The sequence below is a fragment of the Nesoenas mayeri genome (genome assembly GCF_963082525.1).
Source record: "Nesoenas mayeri genome assembly, chromosome: 15".
Lineage (NCBI taxonomy): Eukaryota > Metazoa > Chordata > Aves > Columbiformes > Columbidae > Nesoenas > Nesoenas mayeri.
In genome coordinates this window covers 9964801-9986073 of record NC_137559.1, presented here as the reverse complement: position 1 = coordinate 9986073, position 21273 = coordinate 9964801, and the positions used below count along the sequence as shown (strand labels likewise).

General features: G+C 41.0%; 1 protein-coding gene across 1 annotated transcript in view; it reads right to left on the bottom strand.

Annotated features, from left to right (window-relative positions):
* CLUAP1 (clusterin associated protein 1) overlaps positions 1 to 21273 on the bottom strand; it is a gene marked incomplete at both ends in the record, with an annotated part of 53278 nt that overhangs the window by 20620 nt on the left and 11385 nt on the right. Inside the window, 4 exons of the mRNA XM_080354027.1 lie at positions 1038 to 1110; positions 13402 to 13543; positions 14752 to 14885; positions 16163 to 16246. Of these exons, the coding sequence (XP_080210153.1) occupies positions 1038 to 1110; positions 13402 to 13543; positions 14752 to 14885; positions 16163 to 16246 (433 nt within the window). The remainder of the gene's footprint in view (positions 1 to 1037; positions 1111 to 13401; positions 13544 to 14751; positions 14886 to 16162; positions 16247 to 21273) is intronic.

Sequence of the window (21273 nt, the reverse complement as noted above, 5' to 3'; positions counted from 1 at the left end):
TTCTTGTAATTTATATTACAAATCCTATGTTTTAGCTTAACCTTCTTCACTTTTTACTGCATTGACATAAGAAAATGACATCAAAGACGAGAAAAAAATTAGTGAATTTCCTCTTTCATGAGCTTGCTCTGAAAATCTCTGTCAGTAAACAGTGAAGTGCAACTTGTATATCCTTACTCATTTTCAGCTTTCATGAACTCTCTGATCCTTAACTGCCTCTCTATTTTTTTTCCCACTACTATACAAAAATGCACATATTGCAATATTAAATTCATAGGACTAATTAATGGGAAGTTCTTGCTGATGCTTGGCTCAAAAGGAGCAAAATCCGGTTTGTTAGCTTTCTGCAAAATCTCAAGAGGTTATTATTCCCTTCTGATCCTCAGCTAGAATTCTAATTAAGAGTAAGTTTAGAAAAAAAGAAAAGCCTCAAATTTTACTTGCATTCTCATTTTGCAGGTACACTAAAATCAAGCAAATGCAAGCAGGCAAATGTGGACCCCAGTTTGAAGATCAGTGATATTAAAGAGCATTTCAAGCTCAGAGTTTTTCATCTGTGAAAGTTACGATCTGACAGACACATCACATTAATCCAAACATATAATCGAACTCCATGCCATGCAATGTGGCAGGCTCACTGCTGAGGACATAAATTATACTCCAGATTTAAAACGCACACCAGCACACTTATAATATGAGGCAGGCAAGCAGTCCCACAAGGTGATGAGACTACTCACCTACGCACAAGCAATTTGTTAGGTAGAATCCTCTAACTGAGTTTGTTTGCAAACCAACCTTTCACCAGCAATCCCATCATGCTGGGACAAGGGCTGTGTCCACAGCCAGCCCTCTACGGTCCGTTTCACTGTTCTCCTTTTAAAGTTATTATCATTCCACTTTTCCTAATGTAGCCTGTTGACTCCATCATCTATCCCCTGTCCCCTCTGCTTCAGGCTTTTAAGTGGATACTGAGACATAAATTACCCAGTATTTCGCATCTTTTCTGCTAACACAAGCAGTGAAGAAATCCCACTTACTTCCACTCTTAAGCAGGTGCTGTTCCTCTTCCTTCAGCCTGTTCTGCATAAGATGTAGCATGTTTGCTGTTTCCTGTAACAGGTGAAAACAACTGAATTAGAAAAGCTGCCTCATTGCCCAGTCAAGCAGTTAACTGGATGGTGCTACAACAACAGTTAAGGGCACTCAGGCAGAATGAGAACAGAAAATTTCAGCATGGGAAGTATTTTATGAAAACACGGTCTTAATTGGAACCTGGGGGCTCCTACGTACTTTGCCCATGAAGGTCAGGATATGAAGCATGTACCCAGGTGAAACACTGCACTGAAAATCAACCACACATTCCCTGGCTGAATCCTCACTCACTACATTGAAAATGAGCTCATTTGTCTTCAACCCACAAAAAATTACTGCTGCTACAAAGTGGAAGGGGCTTTCTTTGGAAATGAGCCTTTCATAGTTGTTAACCAATACTCCATTTAACAGAAATGGTTTGTGAAATAACTGCAGCTTCATAATACCCAAACCAGAATAAATTCACACATTTCCACGCATGCAAACAAAGTGGGAGCAAGAAGCCCCATCAATAAGCTGGAGAAGTAGAGCCATATACTATACTACACTACACTATACTATACTAATTTGGGTGCAAAGGAGAACCATGATGGTATGACTGAGAAAGGTGGTTTGTTAATTTTTATTTCTTTAATATAGCAGGTTGTTAGACAAAAATATGCTTAGAAACACCACTGTAATGACAGGATGATAAAGTTATGACAAATGCCATTCCCAGCAAATGGAAAACAGTAGGTAGAGCAGTGGCTGCTGTGCTGAGGAAGAGAAGCAAATCGCCTCTTCACCCATTCAAACAAAGGCAAATGATAATAGAAAATGTTGCAAAAAGGTCCACAAGGACTTTAAAACCTAAGTCTTGCACAGTCACCCGAATAAGAAATACGATGGCCCAGAAGGGAAGCAGCAGACTGACAGCAGCAGGGCAGTGGCAGCTAAAACAGGCATTCTGATTCCAGCAGAAGGGATTGGGAAGAAAACGTGGCGGGCTCTGCAGACAGTAACTGATGAAAGAATTTGAATCTTCTAGGATGCAAGCACTTGCAGAGCACCACAGACCTGGTAGACTAGCGGGACTATTTGCTTGCTGAACACCACAGAGCAATCATAGGAGGTGTTTTGCTGAGTTCATGAAGTTCTCCATTCAGTTACGACTAAAATCTAGCAAAGATACCAAGACACTGAATTTTAGGAACTAAGGCTCGCTATTCCAATAGCAGCATCAGAAAGAAAAAACATTTTTAGTGACATCCAGTTTAAGTTTGGGTAGCATTAATGCTGAATAGCAAACTAAACTATCAACAGAGTAGGTAGGGTATGAACTTGACACAGACATCTGCGTTTTAGGAGTTGAAATTCACACTGAAAAAGTTTGCAGAGAAGATGTTTACAGGTGGTAAGGAGAAGTGATGTAAATCCCTGTATGTGGTGAGAAACCCAGCTCGGTGCCTGTCTCAAAGCCACAGAGGAGTAAATTCTGATCCAAAAATCTGCTTTGGCCAACTATGCCAAGTGTCTGCTGTACAAACTCTCCACTACTAACACAGTCAATGGCCCCATGGGTACTAGAAAGACTGCTAATGATTGCTTGGGATTGTAGAAATAACACCGCAAAACATATAGAAAAGAACATAAATAAGACATGACAGCTTTTAGGGCTATAAAGCAGAAAGGTCATGATGCAAAATCATTCTGAATGAGATGCTCCAACAGCAACCTGCACCAATATAAACTACTGAAATCCCTGAAGTGATGGATATATATTCTGCATTTCCTCAGTGATTTGCTAGAGAATATTGGCAATCCTACAGCTTTGTAGTACACTTAAAATGAACCAATTTGAGGATGGATTGGACCTCCTCATCTTCACCTTGCCTATTCATCTCAGCAGCTGTTTCTTGCTTTGTTACAGAACAAAGCAGCTGAGATTAGCTCTTGGTACACGCACACAATGGCATTTGCTTTTCATAATAGAGGGTTGTCACTCATGCAGCAGGAGTGAGATATAAGGACGAGGAGAAATTGTGCGGTGTATGAGAGTGTGACAATACTTTTAATAAGGGCAAGCCTGCTAGGTACAACAGAAGGTGAGCACAACACTGAGGTTGCACAAGATAACGTTCACGATCACGTGAGGTACCAACCGACGCAGAGCTGTTCTTCAAGAACTGAAGATGATGCTTCCTACCATGCAAACTACTATTAAAAATCTCACGCTACATTCATGTCCAGTTGCATGATTTGAATTGGAATGTGGCTACAGTTATGTTTGACCAAAAGTGCAATATTATAGCCTTCTTTCCCTTTTTATTCTGTTGAGGAGTGATGACTCTGGGAGAGACAAAAGATCCATCTGAAAAAGTCGGGCAGAAGAATCTTTACCAACAGGCTTGCTAATCTATGAGGAGGGCGTCAGACTCAGTCTGTTAGGGAATGATGATAGTGATGATGATGATGATGACAGCCCCATGAGAAGCAGGGGCACTGTGAACAGAGAAGAGGAGGCTCTGGTGTGTTCCTTGTGAAGGCAGCACAGGCAGGAGCCCATCTCAAGTGCCTGTGCACAAGTACATGCACCACAGGAAACACAACAGAAGGAATCAGAAGGTGCAGAGTTGCACAGCTTTGATCCCATTGGGTTTACAGAAACATGGTGAGGCTGTTTCCACGTCGGGAAGGTTGCACTGGGCGGTTCCAGGCGCTCTAGAAAGGACAAGCTGGGAGGTGAGGAGGAGGTGCTGCCCCTCTGCAAAGGAGCAGCCTGAATGTCACCTTGTGACAGGTGATGAGCCCTTTGAGAGTTCATGGTTAAGGATCAGAGGACAAACTACTGACCTATAAAACAACAAAGATAGTGCCGCATAAACTAATGTTCATTTTAACTTTGAACTTTTAAATGCTTGTTGTTGGCAGATCATCTCACTACAGTTAAAATCACAAACCCCAAAGTCACAGCTGGCAGAATTACCAGAGGGGTCCTTTGGTTTCCCATCTCTTGTCTACAGTCATTTGACCATGACTTTCTTTTTCCTACAAAAGTTACCAAAACTGAACATTAAAAAATTGCTTTCCGCACCACAAGAAGTTGCACTCAGCAAACAGAGTAGCTGCCTTACAGCTCCTCAGAGCCAGTGATAAAGTAGGACCCTGGCCTGGCACAGAGAGATTTTGTATTTAGATGTTATTCTTCTCTGAATGACGATGCCACCTCAGTAATTACAAAGTGTTATTGCTGTGATAGAGCTTTCTGATGAATACAGGAGGAGCAACTTCCCTCGCCCCTCAATATTAAATCAAGTACAGTGCTTTGGAGAATGTGGTCTCAAACAAACAAGCCACTGCTCCAAATACAGAGTTGTGTGCACAAAAAGGAAACATGGACTTGTTCTAGCAGATTCTATGGATCCCTCATCAAGGTTAACGCTACTAAATACTTAGCTTTTGCAGCCATTTATACCTCTTTACTGTTGTGACCTGAAGAGCATCTGAAAGCCATCACCACTGGTCATTTAAACTTTTTTAGAGGTCATCCTTCCAGTGGATGAGCACACATCGAATGAATTGAAAATCATCAGCTCCTATTATAAGACCATCTGTCCCCTCCTTATTATTCTCATCTTCCCCTCGCTTTCATGTGCTGAAACAGTCATCACCTCCCATCATTAATAGTCATTTTACAGCAATCATTTCTCCTGAAACACACATAAAGCATACTTGAGAGTATTTTATACACTTAACTGACACTCGCCAGAAATTCACCAACTGTTATCATAATATTGGCACCAATGTCACAGGAAGGGGATGGGGACTCATTTCTGCGGTAATGTCATTATTTTAAATTATTAATTTGATTCATTGTCCTTCTTCAGAAAAGGGGTTTTTTTTTTATCCTAAAGCTCTTCTGTCCCAGCTAGCCATTATCTGTCATTGATGTATCCACCTAGAATCAAATTCTACTGAAAACCAGCAAATCTTCTGTTACTTTACAACATGACTCAGTCTTTCTAGGTTAAACCCTGCTAACCTTGAGTTTTGCTGCTTCTTGCAGGAGAAGTCTTCACTGAAAGTACTGTAATAGATACAGTAAAACAGAACAGGCAGAAGAGTATTAGTCATGCAAGCTGACAGAATAATACTTACCCAGGTGAAACACCGCATCTGACTTGGTACTGACAGACTCAGCAGAAGCAGAGAGACCCAACTGCAGTCACGTTGGTCAGTTGACAGTACACAAGATACAGCATCCTCCACCCCAAAATTCTGACACACTAAGTCCAGTGATCACACTTATCAAAATAAACATTTAGACCTGTTAGGTGACTACTGAAGTGCACTTTCATCGACAAAAGTCACAAAAATACCTCAAAGGATTATTGGAATGTTTAACTTTTCAAGGAAATACTTGTTAATTAACTGAACTTCATTCATGCTCTCCTGGAAATCAGGAAAAAAGCTAAAATGTTTTCTAATGTAAATGAAATGCATCATAAAGGAAAGCTATCATGGTAAAAAAATCTAGCATGGGCTTGTATGATGACTTTGGGAGAAAACTCTTTATGAAGGTGTACTGCTGTCAGGGGTCTGGAAAGAGGAGCACGGAACAGGGTGCCCAGCTGAGCCTTTGTGAGGGGCCATGGGAGTAGCAGAAAAGGCAGTGGCAGGAAAAGATGCAATTTGTGGCTTAGGATACCTACACTGATGCTGTTCTAACACAGCAGCTCCTAATGCTACCAAGCTTAGGCTACATGAAGCCAGACAGTAAAGTGTAATTAAAAACCCCCCACACTTAAAGCAACAGGATGCAACACAATCCACAGCAAGCATTTAGAAATTAGATTGGTTTGACGTGTCTCACATACACTTCCATAATTACTTAGCAGTTCTGGTTTCAGTACGTCCAGCTCAAACACTGAAATAACCACTTTTGCAGAACAGATAAATTGGAGTTGGAAGAGAGCAGCACACTTCATAACCTGAAGCTGAGAGGCAGCGTTCTGAGACTTCAGGCAGATCAGATACTGTTCTCCTTCAACAGCAGACGGCGTGTGAAGGTCTCACCCAGACATGAACACCTTCCCTCTGGAACTCAAAAGGAAGGAACTAAACAGAAAAAGCACATAGCTCAGGGGGGTGAATTCTAGTTGGGTGATTGTTTGTTCTTGCACAACAGAATGGGTTTCCTGACTTGCCCTATAGACTAGGGTGCCATATTCATGCTTTGCATGAACTCTCTTTGCATCTCTCTACATCCTCATCTCCCTTCTTATCCTCATAAAGTAAATAAGTAATTCTGACAGTGGCATGTTCCTTAGGGAACTCTTGATGTAATAGAAAAGCAGCACATGGATCCTGCCTACAGGTACATCTACCATGTTTAGACTAGGTTAAGGTTCTCCTTGCAGCTTCAGCAAGATCCAGATTCAATTAAGCCGGCTGGAGGCCTGAAGGTGAAGGGCCCAGGAGGATGTAAGAAACACTCTGGAACCATTCAGGATCCACAGGGCAGAGCCAAGGGAGCGGAATATCAGAGGAAACACAGCACTGAGCACACCGCTGAGGATTTGTGTGGCTGTCCACAACAGGGCACAGCTCAAGACTATTGTGAAAAGACAGAGGGATTGGTAAGGCACTGGCAGAGACAGCAACATGAGACCAGTCAAGATCACAGGACTTTAAATCAGCCACCAGCACTGGATGACAGCATCCAAACAGAACTAAGAAAAAAAGAAGGCAAAAAAAAAGAGCCAGACTCACATTTTCTGCTCAGAGTTTCCCAGTTAAAATGCTTTCAGGCAAGAAGCTTGAAGTCAGCACTAACACTCAGGAATTCACTGCTGTCTAAAATAATGTGACAGAAAATGGACTTTATGCTGTGAATCAAATGTATTAATCATGAGATATATAATGTGAATTTACCAAAACAACAACTCCTCTCTATTTTTCACATTTGCTTTTGAGGAAGATATGAATTATAATGACTCAATAACAGCTCATTGAGCATTCCCTTCACGTATTACATTTTTATTGTACCAAGCTTACAAGCAATATTGGTTGGATATGTGATTTATTTGAATTAATGTACAATTCTGCAATGTAAACCTGAGGTCGGTTTGCACTGTCTGAAGAAATTATCATCCAAATTAATGTTGATTGGAAGTTAGTATTCACAGCTGTGTCTTGTTCATCACCATAAAGCAGACAGTGTCACATCACTGCTAGAATCTAACGTTAGAATTACCCTCTTCCTGTGTCACAGGTAGCACAAACCCTTAAGTGTTCAAAGGGGAGCCAGGATTATTCACTCTCTTCAAGGACAGCGTTTATTATATTAAAGAGTAGTTGTTCTTGGTGAGCTTGATGGTTCCAGGAATTGATAATGGAATCTGCTGGCTTCATCCTGAGATCAATTAGCTCCAATACAGCCTGTGTTCCTTAAGGCAAAGAATCTCTTCTACAGGTGGCTGACACATACTTCAGTTTATTTCTTATTTCCAACCAGTCAAGTCCCAAATTAAGAGGCAGCACCAGCAAGCCTCTCTCTAACAGTCTTTTTAGAGCCCTAGCACAGGAATTAGAGACCTGTTTTTTATGATTTCTCTGGCTTGAGAACATGTGCACTCCTAGTTCCTGTTCACCAGGACTATGCTCCAGCTGCTAGCTTAGAAGACCAGGATAAAACTATTTTTAAATATCTAATTGTGGTGGCTTAGAGAAGAAAGTAAAGATGTCTAATGATGCAGGCAAGCCTCTTCTAAAAGAAAATGGCAAGCATTGTTTCTACAACCGTTCACATGCATCAGACTATGATTCTCTAATACAAAATGAGTAGGTAATACTCGCTGGGCAGCTAATGATCTACAACACCACCACGTTTCACCTTACACATTCTTCTTTTCTAGTTTCAGTAATCCTGTTCTTCACATAATCACCCATCTTAAGTAGTAAGGACACCGCATAGCTTAATTCTAGCCTGCTCTACAGATTAAGAGACAGAAGCTGTTGGTTTAAAAATCCTTGTGGCTGAGGAGGATCTGAGATGTAGGATGCACTATGTGAGGCCCTTGTTTCTTGCCAGAAGACAGCCACCACCAGGCACGTACAGTGAATGAAGTACTGCTGGAGTTAAACCCTGCTTAACAGGCTGGGATTGTAATCAAGTCAGGTTTCTCATCAGTCCTCTGAAAGATGCAACAATGCTTGAGTAGGAAACAGGCATATAGGCCAACAAATTTTTAAAAAGCAGGCTCTCAGAGAGTCTACTGGCCTAGAATGGAGGCTCCTATTTATTTCAGGACCTTACTGTGCTCACGGTAAGCCTGAATGAGAATTTAAATGGAACTGTAGCAAACCAAATGTGACCCATATTCCCTGGGCAGAAAGCTGTACTGTTTGCCTCAGGATTTCTGACCTTTCCTCAGTCCTGATGTTTGACCCTGCTGCAATGCTTCTGAAATGGTACGGCTCACGGTTTAGTCCACTAGTATCTCAATATCAGAATCATCTCCAAAGAATCCCAACAGTATTCCAGAGCTCTCAGAGCAGAAGGCAATGACTGTGCAAGGGGCAGTAACTCACACTGCCAGCCCAGGCACTGGGTGGTATCAGACAAGGGTTCTGCCACAACACTTGTCCTAGAGGTCTATGGTTCATCTGTGCATAATATTTCATTTTCATACATTTCACAGAATTGAACCAGAAATTGTTTCTACGCAGCTAGAAATCTGAGAATTACTTCACTACTTAACATTAAAAACCTCAGACTTTACTGTTTTTCACATTATGAGATTACACATGCTTGTACCAATTAAAATGCTGGTCTCATAGCTACTTCTCTCTCCTGCTAAGTATTTTGTGCAGTAGCAGAGCATAAACCTTCTAAATTTCACATACATCATGTTAACATCACCTACTTATGCCCATTTGGATCAGATCAGTTGCAAAACATTAGTCCTAAAATAAGAGTTATTTGAACTTTTTCTTTCAACCAATTCCTTGGGTTTTAATCACCTACTAAAAGGTTTCCCAATGATTTTTATTTCTGTGTTGATTTCTGGGGAAAACCAAAATTGATCTGCTTGGTCAATTTTGCTTCAAGTGACTGCATTGTCTCCCATTTTGAGTGAATTTCAAGCTAGATTTCTATTACATATTACACACATTTAAAATACTTGTGAATATTCAAAAGCTGTAGGCTGACAGGGAAGGCACAAAAACTGTAATATGAACAACCCACTTATTCTACTTTCTTACTAAATAAAAATAGATAAAGAGAATACTTAAAAACTAAAAGGCAATACATTCAGAAAGGAATACATTCAGAAGGCACTAAACAGACACACTTTTCATACAATGTTTCATCAGGAGTGGGATCACTGCAGAAGAAAGTCAGTGAAACGAACTAAGAACTGAAAATATTAGAGATCAGATAGTGTCTGATTTCTGTTCAAGGAAATCACAGATTTCCAGCCTACACCATGAATGGGAGCTGTCACATCTCACACTTCACAGAAGCAATTGCTGGCATGGTAGAGAAAATCCCCACAACTTACTACACTACAAACTTAGTAGATACTGTCCCTGTGTTCCTTCCCCAACTACAGAGCAGAATTAGTGCAGTTTTACAACAGCAGTAAGAAAGAACAAGAATGAGTAGCCTGTGGAGGGTCCATATCCAGGCACAGCACCAAGCCCTGATGCACAAGGAACCGCGTTACCTCTTCTGCTGAGGACTTTGTGTGCTGCTGAAGGCAGAATAGGAATGTTTCTGGTTTTAGGAACCATTCTGGGAAGTAATCTTCGGCCTCAACACCTCCCAGTCTGCGAGTAACTTCTTTTAATGAATCCTACTTGTCAGATTGTGGCAGAATTTGATGTGAGAGTAGGGATGACCTGCATTCCTTCATAATTCTCCTGTTATCAAGCCCCTGCCATATCTGTCTTTGCTTTCTCCTCTATGGAGAAAATTCAAATGGGTATTGGCCTGTTCAAAAAATGTCACTGGTCTTCCCACATATCTTTAGCTTATTGAAATGTTTTAAATCTCATCTTGGGCTCCCTTTTCAATTTAGTTTAGTAAAACCAATGTTGTTAACACAGAGTTGCAGTTTTCCATGCACACCTCCCAAGTTCCCAGAAAACAGTTTGGTTTCATGAATATCACAGTTTTGTTCTCCCAAAGCCAATGTAGGGGTTATCATGCACTAGATATAATGGGGTTTAAGTGGGATCATTTTAATCAATTCCTGTTCGATCCCTAGGCCTGTGAAAAAGCTCTAGCGTCTGTCAAACATCAAGAATTTGAAGCTGTGAATCAAGTGATCCCAGATTCGGGATCTTAAGGCAAGTTTGTTCACCCATTTGGTACATTAGGTGTCAAGATAATCCTAACAAATATGTGAACCTATAGCACTCAGTTGATGGATCCGATTGAGGTCAGTTGAGCTGATCTCAACTGTCTGCTCATTTCCCCCAAATTTTTGCTAAAGCTTTTAGTGTGAGAGAACATCCACAAAGCAGCGGGAGCAGGTACACACACAACTGCTGCAGGGCATGGAGAGGTACACTGGAGGGTCTACATCCAGTTGCCATGGTACTGGTAGGGGATTGCAGATTTTTGCTTCAGTGGAATGAATGCACACAGCAACAGTTCCAGCTTTTCTAACATGCTCTTCACATGCCCTCCCACCTTTTCTTTATCTCCGTCTTATCCTTTTGAGTGACCATCATTTCTCAGGCCAGCAATTTCCTCTGCCCTTTTCTCCCATGCTCCATTGCCCTGACTCTCTCCCTGTGCATTCCCTTTCTCCTCTTCTATTTTTTTCACATTTCTCCATTATGGGATTTGTGTGTCTCAGTGCACCAATACTATCATACTTGTACACTGGACTAAATGCCAAAATAGCAGCAATCAACAATTAAGATGCTTGTGCTTACTTTGACATCTGATATTCAATATAATTCAGCAACACTGGACCAGAAGTGCTCTCCTGGTACCCATAAAAATGTTACCAAACAGTCATAATTCAAATGTACATTTGCTAGAAGATTAAAGACTGTAACCAACTGCTTTTCATATTAACCTTCTGTCTGGCTGTTTCAGTAAGCAGACATTGCAAAGGGAATGGCTAGATTCAGTATTTCAAATGGGATAGCATGCAAAGCAGCAGAACCAAGGGGTATCTCAGAGTGCAGCAGAACTCAGATACCCCTATTGTGTGGATATTGAGATTAAAGCATCTGCTTCATATATGGAGCTCTGATAAAAAACCTATGAGTTTAATGAAGAGGGGATTTTATTGGGGAAGGTGGGTTGCAGAGGGAAAGTCACAATATAGCCTGTTTATTTGGCTTTTCCTTGCTTAATCATGATGGACTGCTGATTGATAGTAATAACATACTGAGGAAAAGAAAAATGGCTTAAGCAAACCCAAATGAAAGATAATGACTGAGTGGATTAGAACATTCTCTTCTGTGTGTCCGCCACTTCATGGTATTCCTGGTTGAAATTTCACAGCACCAGCATAAAAAGCAGTTGTAAAATACCTCAGGAGAAGGTAGCTAAAGAAGAATGAACTTCAGTGATGTCCTTTGAGAAGCACAAGAAAGAATAAGCATATTCTGCCTAGAGAAAAGGCAAATGCTAAAGCATCTTGCCAAGTTATTCTAGCACGACACAAGCTAGTTTCAAAAACACCTTTTTGAATTGTATTGGGCTATGTTGTCCTTTAAAAGAGAGGCACTCATCTACAGTCACAGAAAATTTCAACCCTCAAATCTACAGCCCCCTGAAACTTTGATTTTTAGAGCAGCCATGGTTCTAATAGCTTTCATATCTAAGCATCAGAAACAATTTCATCCCCAAAACAGGATAAAAATTAATGAAATGTGCTGAATCTTTTTACAAAGTAGAAAAATAAGAACAAATCTTTGAGGAGACATGACACATAAATCCCTGCTTCTGCACAGAAATGCAGGAAGATGGATTAATCCCACAAGCAGCACAAGAGAACAGAAGCAGAATAAAAGAGGTGGCTGAAAATGAAAAAAGGCAAAGGAAACTGCCAAGACAAAAGACTGTTATTTAAATTCCTCAGATCCAAAAATAAGTGGTGCATAACGGTTTGTCAGTAAGTGTGAGGGACTCTCAAAGGAGTCATTTGAGGGCTTGTGACATCTCCACAAATGAGAGTTGATAACAGACAAATAATTTCATATTATTCATACATTTCAAAGGACTTCTACATCAAACGAGCAAGTGCTTTGCAGGTGGTAACTTCATCATCAATTAACTGTTCAGTTCTGGCAATACATTCAGTTCAGACTCAACACTGAGCCTTTAAATTCCTTTTAACACAGCGATTTCTCAGACCGGTGCCTGGCGGGAGACTCCTGCCGATCGCTCTCCAGCCGCTGCTCTGTATTCTTACAGACAGCGGGAGGCAGAAGGAACAGGAGCCTCAGGACAACACCAAGAGCTACAGAGTGCTCGTCTCCTGCAGCTGCACCCACCACAGCAAAGAACAAACCAAAACCATCCACACAACCGACTGGCCCCGCAGTCTGGACAAGCTGGAGTGCTTCAGCTGCTCAATGTCACTTAATTAAAATTGTGTGCTTGGGTACAATCTTTAAATCACTTTTCTAATTAAGAAATGCACTCTGGCCCAGGTCATTAGCTGTGCAACGTCAGCAGGGTACCAAAACAGCTTTGAGGCTAAGTGCACCAGAGATTAGTCTCATTATTCAGCAAGGGTCTTTCAATCAGAACAAAAATTACTCCAAAAAACATGCACCTAGTCAAGGAAAGGGTCCAAGCATCAGTCTTCGGTGCTGAGCAGCACATGGTGTGCCGGTTTAATCTAATTACATTGCTGTTGCTTTTTTCTGGCAAGCTATTTAACAAAATACACAGCGATGATAAAAGAATTGACTCTCACTTCTGCTACAGAAGATAATTAAGATTTGTTTGGTGGAATGAAAGACAAATCAGGGTTGAAAAAAAGTCAACATAAACGTCAGTGGTTTTTGACAGTTGTAGAGAGTGTGTATTAAAATGGATTAAATATAATTATCCTTGTTAAGTAATAAGTTATCCTTGGTTTAACTTCACTAATCCAAAAAAAGAGCTGTATTATCATGCTTGTCCAAGAGCAGTCACAATTACAGGATGGTCAGTAAACTGCCAGGCACTCAGGGCTGGCTCAACGACTAGTGATGCGTGGCTTTGGCACAGGGGTATTAAAAGATTTTCCTGCTTTAAGTTCAAGAACTATGGGATATACAATCTTGCTGAGCATTTCTAAGCTGTCTTACCTCAAATATCTCTTGCTCTGTCCTACGATGATCATCCAGGAGCTGCTCCATGTAGGTCAGATTACGGAATTTTTCTAGGTAACTACTGTATTGTTTCTGCAGTTGTTCCTCAATCTTCTCATACTCATCCATAAAAGCAGGACTGGAGAGAACAAGCACAAACTACTCAGCGGAGTATGGATCTGTATATGCAGAATTCTGAAATATGCATTTTTTGATTTTGCAGCTTCCTTTCCATGTCTGCTCAACTAATCTAAAAGAACCTTTTGTTTTTAAGGTTCCACACTACTTCAGAGACTAAAAGTATGAGAAAAAAAACCTCATTAAATTATTCTGCAAAAATTACATCTAGTAAAGGAAAGGTTGTTGCATACCCACTACCACTCCCTTCCAAACAGGCACAAAGGCAATATTTCGGCCCCTTTACCAGACAAATCCAAGTTAATTATCCTGCTGTGGCATAACTCCAAAAATCTGGCTTGTAGCATGGCTGGTGAATCACCAACTTTGCTGGAGACTTTATTTGTTACAAAACTGTGCTGTGTCATTACAAGCAGAACTAGACTTGAGAGCAAGAAGTGACGAAGTCCTTACACTACAGAGCCAACTGCTGTGCCCCAAAGAACACAACTGCTGTCTGGTGCTTCACATCTATCCCATACCCTTCCTCCAAAGTGCTACTGATCCAAACATGTATATGAACCAATGTCATTCCTTCTACCACTCATTTTTCTAGTATTTCCTTTTTTTTTTTTTTTTTTTTTTTTTTTTAATATATGAAGTCAAAAATAGAGCATGACCTTGTAGATTGCATAAACCTGTGGTTTAATAAGGGCAAGAAATCAACCCAAACTGTGAATCTGAACATCTTGACTTTACGGCAGGCTGTATCACTGCCTAGAGGAACAACCAATCCTAACACAAAAGATGTATAATGAATAATCAGTGGCTAAGAATGCTTGAAACCTCTGGGAACAGAGCGAATGTTTGCACAAGTTGGCATTTTCAAACTACCTGACACAATCTATGATGAATGACAAAGTAAAAGGCATGCTACCTGACCATTCTGTACAGCTCAGATAGTGATTAAGCAATTCCCAAAAATAATATTCTGGCCACTTCTAATAGCCCTGAAATTCTGATTTCAAATACATGGTAACAGAAAAACAAACAATTATAATACAATCCAGACTGGGCATTTGTAGAGAAGAGAATCTCTCTTTTCCACAGGCCATCATCTCAGTCTCATTACAGACTCCATTCCTTGCTGCTCTAAACATTAACAACACATCTTCCATCATTTATGCGAACGCTCATTTATGCAGTAGAGAATCAGTTCATAATCTTTACCGAACACTTTGTAGAGTTTGTAGCCTCTTCTGGCTTCTTTCCAGTTCCAATTTTCGTTTTTCAATCTTGACTTCCAAACTGGCTTCATCCAAAGCCACATTATTCAACATGTCTTTAGTCTTTTGGACTTCCTCCTAAAAGAGAAGGTTGGTGAACCATGGCTTGTGCTGGAATAATTAGAATTATCTTTCAGATGCTGAACATTTTTCTGGGTAATCTTGCTCATATGTTATCAAATAACATAATAATGATCTCAAACAGTAAAAGATAGGAATAAGCCTCCTCAAAAAAATCTGACAGGATACATGAGGACACCTGAATAAACACAGGTGAGAAATAAATATATTTCTTGGTGCTGTTTTATGGAAATTTTTTCCATCTTCAAGATAAAGGTCACTTTTCTAAATAACTTACTCTATCTTAATATCTTCATCCTTTTCTAAGTCTTGCTTTATTCATAATTTTGAAATCTGGGAAGCACCCCAAACATTACAACGTGCTACAGGAATCAGGAAGGGGAAGTGGTAATATTCTAGTTTATTAAAATGCGCTGAATACATTCAGTGTGCTCATGCTCAGGAAACCATGAGCATCTTTTCAATGAGAGAGAGAGAGGACTTGACACGTGCTGAAATTCCAGCAGTAACTGTTAGGTGCTGCTTATCTGTAAGAGGTCATTTCATTAAGCAGTCCAGAACTAAACCAGCTGAGATATGCATTAGTGCTATTTCCCAAGAAGCCAATTGCTCTACTATGCTGCTTATCCTTCCTATAAAGCTTCTGAGGCTACTACTGAGCTCCTAACAGAGGCAGAGAATACGACTAAAATTCCAAGGATTTTTCTGTCATTTTCTCCCAGGAGGGAGGCCATGGGAGGCCAAGTGCAGTTCTTTGATGCATCAACTGGGGGAATGTTTCTGCACATTGAACTGACAAAGTTATACAGTGCAACAGAGACAGCAGAGCGGGTACTAACATGCCCTCCTAGATGCTGCTGCCAGCATGGTTTACCCTTCTGCTGCAGGCTGATTTCTGCCTGCCACCTCCTTCACTCTGCCAGGAAAAGCTATCAGTTCAAATTAACATGCTTGTTCCCTTTGGACACAACAGGCTTCACAAATAAACCAGCAGTGACCGTATTCATTGCCACAACACAAGGAGTCGTCACAGACTGAACTCTGCCTTGATGAACTCCTGCTCACACCTCTGATGTTACCTAAACACCAAAGTCTGTATTAGCCATTAACTGCAGTTCCACGTTAGCTATTAACTAACCAGGTGTAGCAGCACTTGGCCCAGCCAGCTGAGGGTGAGGGCACTCTTAACCCTAGGCTGCTGATAAAAAGAGCTATGTTTTTCTTGAAGGAGAGGAATAATAATTTTACAATTAAATAAATACCATTTTGCTTACCAGAACACAGTCAATGGCAATTTTCATCATCTTCTCAGCCTCATTTATCTCCAAGGGTCTGGCAATAGATTCTGTTCTTGCTTCCTATGAAATAAAAATACACCAATACATTTAAACACTACACAAAGGAACTAATATATATAGAACCGAGGGCCGTCAAGGAACAACAATATGATCATCTGCATAATAGATGGAGTAGGGTTTAGTGCTTATTCACCAAGGCTCAGATGATTTAAAGAACAGGAGATGATGAAAACGTCAGTTAAATGAGGCTGAGTTTAACACTGAGCAATTAAGGCATCTTTTCAAAACTAGGTAAGTGCTACTGTCTGAACTGCAAGTATTCTTGAAAGAAGGTGTTTGGAAACTGCACTGGTTATTACATGTTGAGCAACATGTGCAACGTAGCAAAGAAGATTTCATCAACTTTACAACAAGACCCATGAAACCCATAGTGCAGGTAGATGAGCAGTGTCACAAAAATTGTGGAGCGACAAACACTATAAATCCATCTACTCAGCCAGGCAGCTGGGACAGTCAGCAGGTGCCTCCTATGCCCATACGAAAACCAGATGATACAGATATATGGGTTTCTCCAGTTCTGATAACCAAGTGGTTCCAAATCCTCATCAAAACAGTGGTCTTTGTTTCAAGTCCAAAGGATGAAAAAACCTCTTCTATCTTCAGCAGTTTTGGGGACAGATGGGCTGTGGGGTATTCAGCATGTACTTTGTCTGTCTTATGCCTTACAACTCTGACCCAGTCATGATATGATAACATTGGATTACGTGTTTGCTACTGGGAGGAGGGAGAATTTCGCAGTTAAATGTCCTTAAAATAATCTTATGTTGGCAAACCATTTGGTAACAGGTGGGTAAAGATGGAAATAGCACCTCTCTACAGAACATCTGACTAAGAATCTAAAAATGCTTTATTCCCATTGCAACAGGCTGTACCCAGCCTACCACACAATGAATTCTGGAAGCAGATGCAATTACTTTATTAAGTTACCATGCCAGACACTCCAGGTCGCAGAGGCAAGTACCAGCAGAGGCAGCCTGGCTCCCCCTCCACCAGCTCAAGTTCAGGGAGCTGCCTGGTGAATCCCATCAGGGAGCCCATCCAGCCAAAAAAAACCCACCAAAAACCAGCTTTTTGTGCTGAGCTTATTCCTCTGCTGAAAGAGGTCCCTGAATGAGCCTGCCACGTGCTGCACAAAGGCTTTTTTTCTGGCACTAGAACAAAAGTAGAAGGAATATTATGTTGGGAACAGTGACAGGAGCTACATCTGTTAGTGGCAGTGACAGCTTATGCTGCCTGAAGCGCTTGTGGACATTCCTCTGTCCACACAGAAACACAGGCTCTCAGCAGCAGAAAGTTAATTTGGAAGAAAATGAGATACGAAGCAGTTGCACAACACATGTTACTGAGTAACTCCACAGGCAGACACTTTTGGAGGAAGACTGGACAAGTATAATGTAGCTTAGTAGCTACTATGTGAACATTATGCACTTAACAAGCTCAATGGGATGCCTGTTCATTTGTGAGGACTTTGCCTGACCTGCAGTGGCAGCCGGGCCCAGGCTGGTGCAGACACTGCCCTGCCAGCCCGACGTGGTTCTTCCGATGGCAACAGGGAGATCTCTGTTACAGAGCAAACATATTTCAAACAAAATAGTTTATCACTCAGCAGGGGGAAGGAAATTATTTTCCTTCTCAATTTTAAAAGAGATAAAAGGAACAGCAAGGATCTTAGTTTTTAATTACGAAAAACTCCTTACCAATTTCCTTTCAGTCGCCTGGTAGAACACCCACAGAACAGGCACAAGTCACTGCAGTGTGTGCTGGGGAAGGGTAACGGATGGGTTTTAGATCTGTGGATCTACCCTTTTAAGTTGGAATAATTTATACAAGTTTAATGTCATGTCTTCTACCTTCCCTCTACTACCTGTGGAAGTTTCACTACAGACCAGTCTTCATGCAGAAATCCACACCATTTCCTAGAGGAGGGTTCAGTCCTACAGTCACATCTGCTTGGAAAAATCTGTCAGGCTAATGAAGAGTAGCGTAAAGGCAGAAATTTGTATTTTCAGACTGCAGAATCAGGGATAAACTGGAAAAGAAGAAGGTCAGGGCAATTAACCACCTCGCGCCCCAGCAGGCCAAGAGGAGAATCCAAGGGGACGATTACAGCTTCTGTACACACACAGTTCCTCCCTAAGATTCTGTATTTGTATATACATTTTTCACTTCACTGTTACAAAGAATGATTCCCCACATGAGCAAATAAAGCACATTTTTTCTCCAGACTAACTCAACCTCAACTGGTATGTCTTACCCAATATAACATATGCAGTAACACGACAACTGAGATTTTTAAAGCCTGGCTCATCTGTTTGTGCTTAAATCTGTGGATACAAATAGGCCATATACTTGAGGGCAAAACCAATTTTGTCCAGATATCAGGTATTCCATTGTTACTGGTTGTACTCGCAATTCCTCAGGCTCAAAACAGTGTACAAATGAAAATCAGCTGAAAAATACGGCCTCATTCATTTTTTTTTTTGAGTAATGTACTCTTTGCAATTAGGTATACTAATCAGAATACACATTATAATACTCAAGAGGCTTTCTTTAAATTAACCATTAAAAATAGAGTTCTCAGGAGAGATGAAAAATATAGAAAAAATTATCCAAGCAAGAGGAGGTAAGAAGCAGAACAATTTCGGACTACGCCTGGTAATTACATCTTGAGAAAACAAACATACGCCAAAGCAGAGAGGTATTCATGAACAGGCTGATTGTTTACCACTCACCACTCTTCCTGTTCAAAGTGTCCAAGAGCTCCCTGGCTATAGTTTTACATGATAAATACTAATTAAAAATCAGGGAAGCCAAGTGTAAAATTATTTTTGATGAACTTAAGCTGACAATTATTAAAGAAAACACACAGGAGATACCATTTGCTGGCACTGCTTGTCCTCCCTGGTTGGACTAATATTGGTGCTGCACAGAAGGGCTGAGACTTATTTCTTCAAGTTTTGAATCTCACTTTGGATAAAGGCAATTGGAAGCGCTAACAAATCAGTTGGCTGGTTTAGACTCGAAAACTTTGTCTCCTTTGGAAATGAAAACTTAATTACTAAGTAAGAAAGATTTCTAATCAAAGACTAGCTGACTGCCCAATCAAGCAGAACAGTGCCCAGCCGAACTGGACATTCCCCACAGGACATGGAAAGTTAGCATTGAAGCCAGTCGTGCCCAAATTGCATCAGTTTTGGCATCAAAAGTGAGGATAGATTTCCTTAGAGCAAAACTGCACTGCAGTCATTTCAGGAAATAACACTGACCTTAAAGCCTTCAAAACTCCATCTGTCTAAATAATTTACTCGTCTCAAATCTGTGTCCCTGCTGAGTGACAGTTCCCTGGGTCCAACGCCAGTGGGGGAGAAGGGCACAGCAGATCTTCAGAGCAGGAGCCCGAGGTTCTGTCCCCGGGACTCAGAGCAGCAGCCAGGCTCTGCAAGAGGCAACGAGCTGTGGTTCTGGCTGTTTGCTGCTGCTCTTTGGGGGAGAAGCTGGCCTGGCACAGGACCACAAGTTACCGTTATTCTCACAACACTCAGGTTAGTGTCACAGTACAGCTTCTTTCTACCAAAAGATGATAAAGCAACTGGTTCACTTAAGCAGGAATTCTACCTCACTCAGCAAGAAAGCATTCTGTACGATACAAATACAGAGGTAGCAACCTCATCAAGCCCTCTAACAGTTTTAGTGCCAAACACGCGGCTAAATGTACAACGGCTGGTTGAAATATAAAATGCAGAAACATGGCACAGGAGTTGCCTTTCCTGTCACTGAAGACCTGTTCCACAAAGCTCTGCAGCGTTCAGTTTCCTAGATGTGGAACCACATGGATTTCTCTACTCCTCCAGGATCATTAGAGAATACCTATCTTTTATTCAAGGTATCAGACCTTTTATGGTGCGTACACAATCTCTGAAATGCTCACTAATATGCGGGTGACTCCACTTCCTGAACAATCTGATCTTCCAGATATGCCTTATGTCCTGTATTGATATTATATTCACCAACCCTCCTCAAATGTCTTGGACACCTTCAGACATTTGAAATGAGACTGAATGTCCATATTTAGGCACCTCTATTGCACATGACAAAAGCGTAGTACAGCATTGTCATCTTCCTGAATAAATAAATCCAAACAAAAGCCTCACCGCCACCACCAAAAACCCTGAAACAACAACAGCCAACCAAACAAAACCACATATACAAATAAAGGCTCCTGAACGTTTGGATTTCAGCCCACTTACATGTCAAATATAAGACAAGAAATATTCTCTACAGACAATTAAAATTGGTGAGAAGATAATGTGAAACCCTGCAAAAGCATCAGGAATTAGCAGTAAAGACTAGAGAGGGAACTGGTATGTTGCAAAGTATCATATGAGCTCCACTGACCATGCAGTGGCAGAGGGTCCAGGTAACAGTTTCTAGCATCTTCTGACCTTAACAGAAACAGGGAACAACAAACAGCACGTTCTAGGTACATTGCGCCTTTCCATTGTGTGCAATGTTAATGTGGAACACTGAATCCATCCTGAATTCCCACACTCCATGCAGAAAGATAAATGCACTTACAGTCACCACGAGTGTGGGCAGGAGGACACCACCACCTCTGCAAATGTACCCCACCACTGCCCTTACTGAGAATTTTCCTGCAGGAGCTTTATACTTCACTAATAATGAAGAGCCATTATTGCAAAACCATCGTGCAAGTATGCTCAGTGAAGCATTTCCAACTGGTAATGGTTTTCCATCATGATGCATCAAAACCTGATAAACCAGCTTCCCGCATGCTTGATGTCTGGATAAATGGATGCACAAATCTTCTGAACAGCAGTAAGGAACCAAGGCAAGTAATTAACCATGACTAGCAAACAAGTCACTCATGACAAATGTGGAATAATATATGTATATATTGATGTGCACAAGGTCTAGCAGAGGTTTCCAAACACATTTTTGTGATAAGGACCAGAAATAAAAGCTTTTTTCCAACATATTGGTCTTTGCACCAAACATTTTTTGACCAC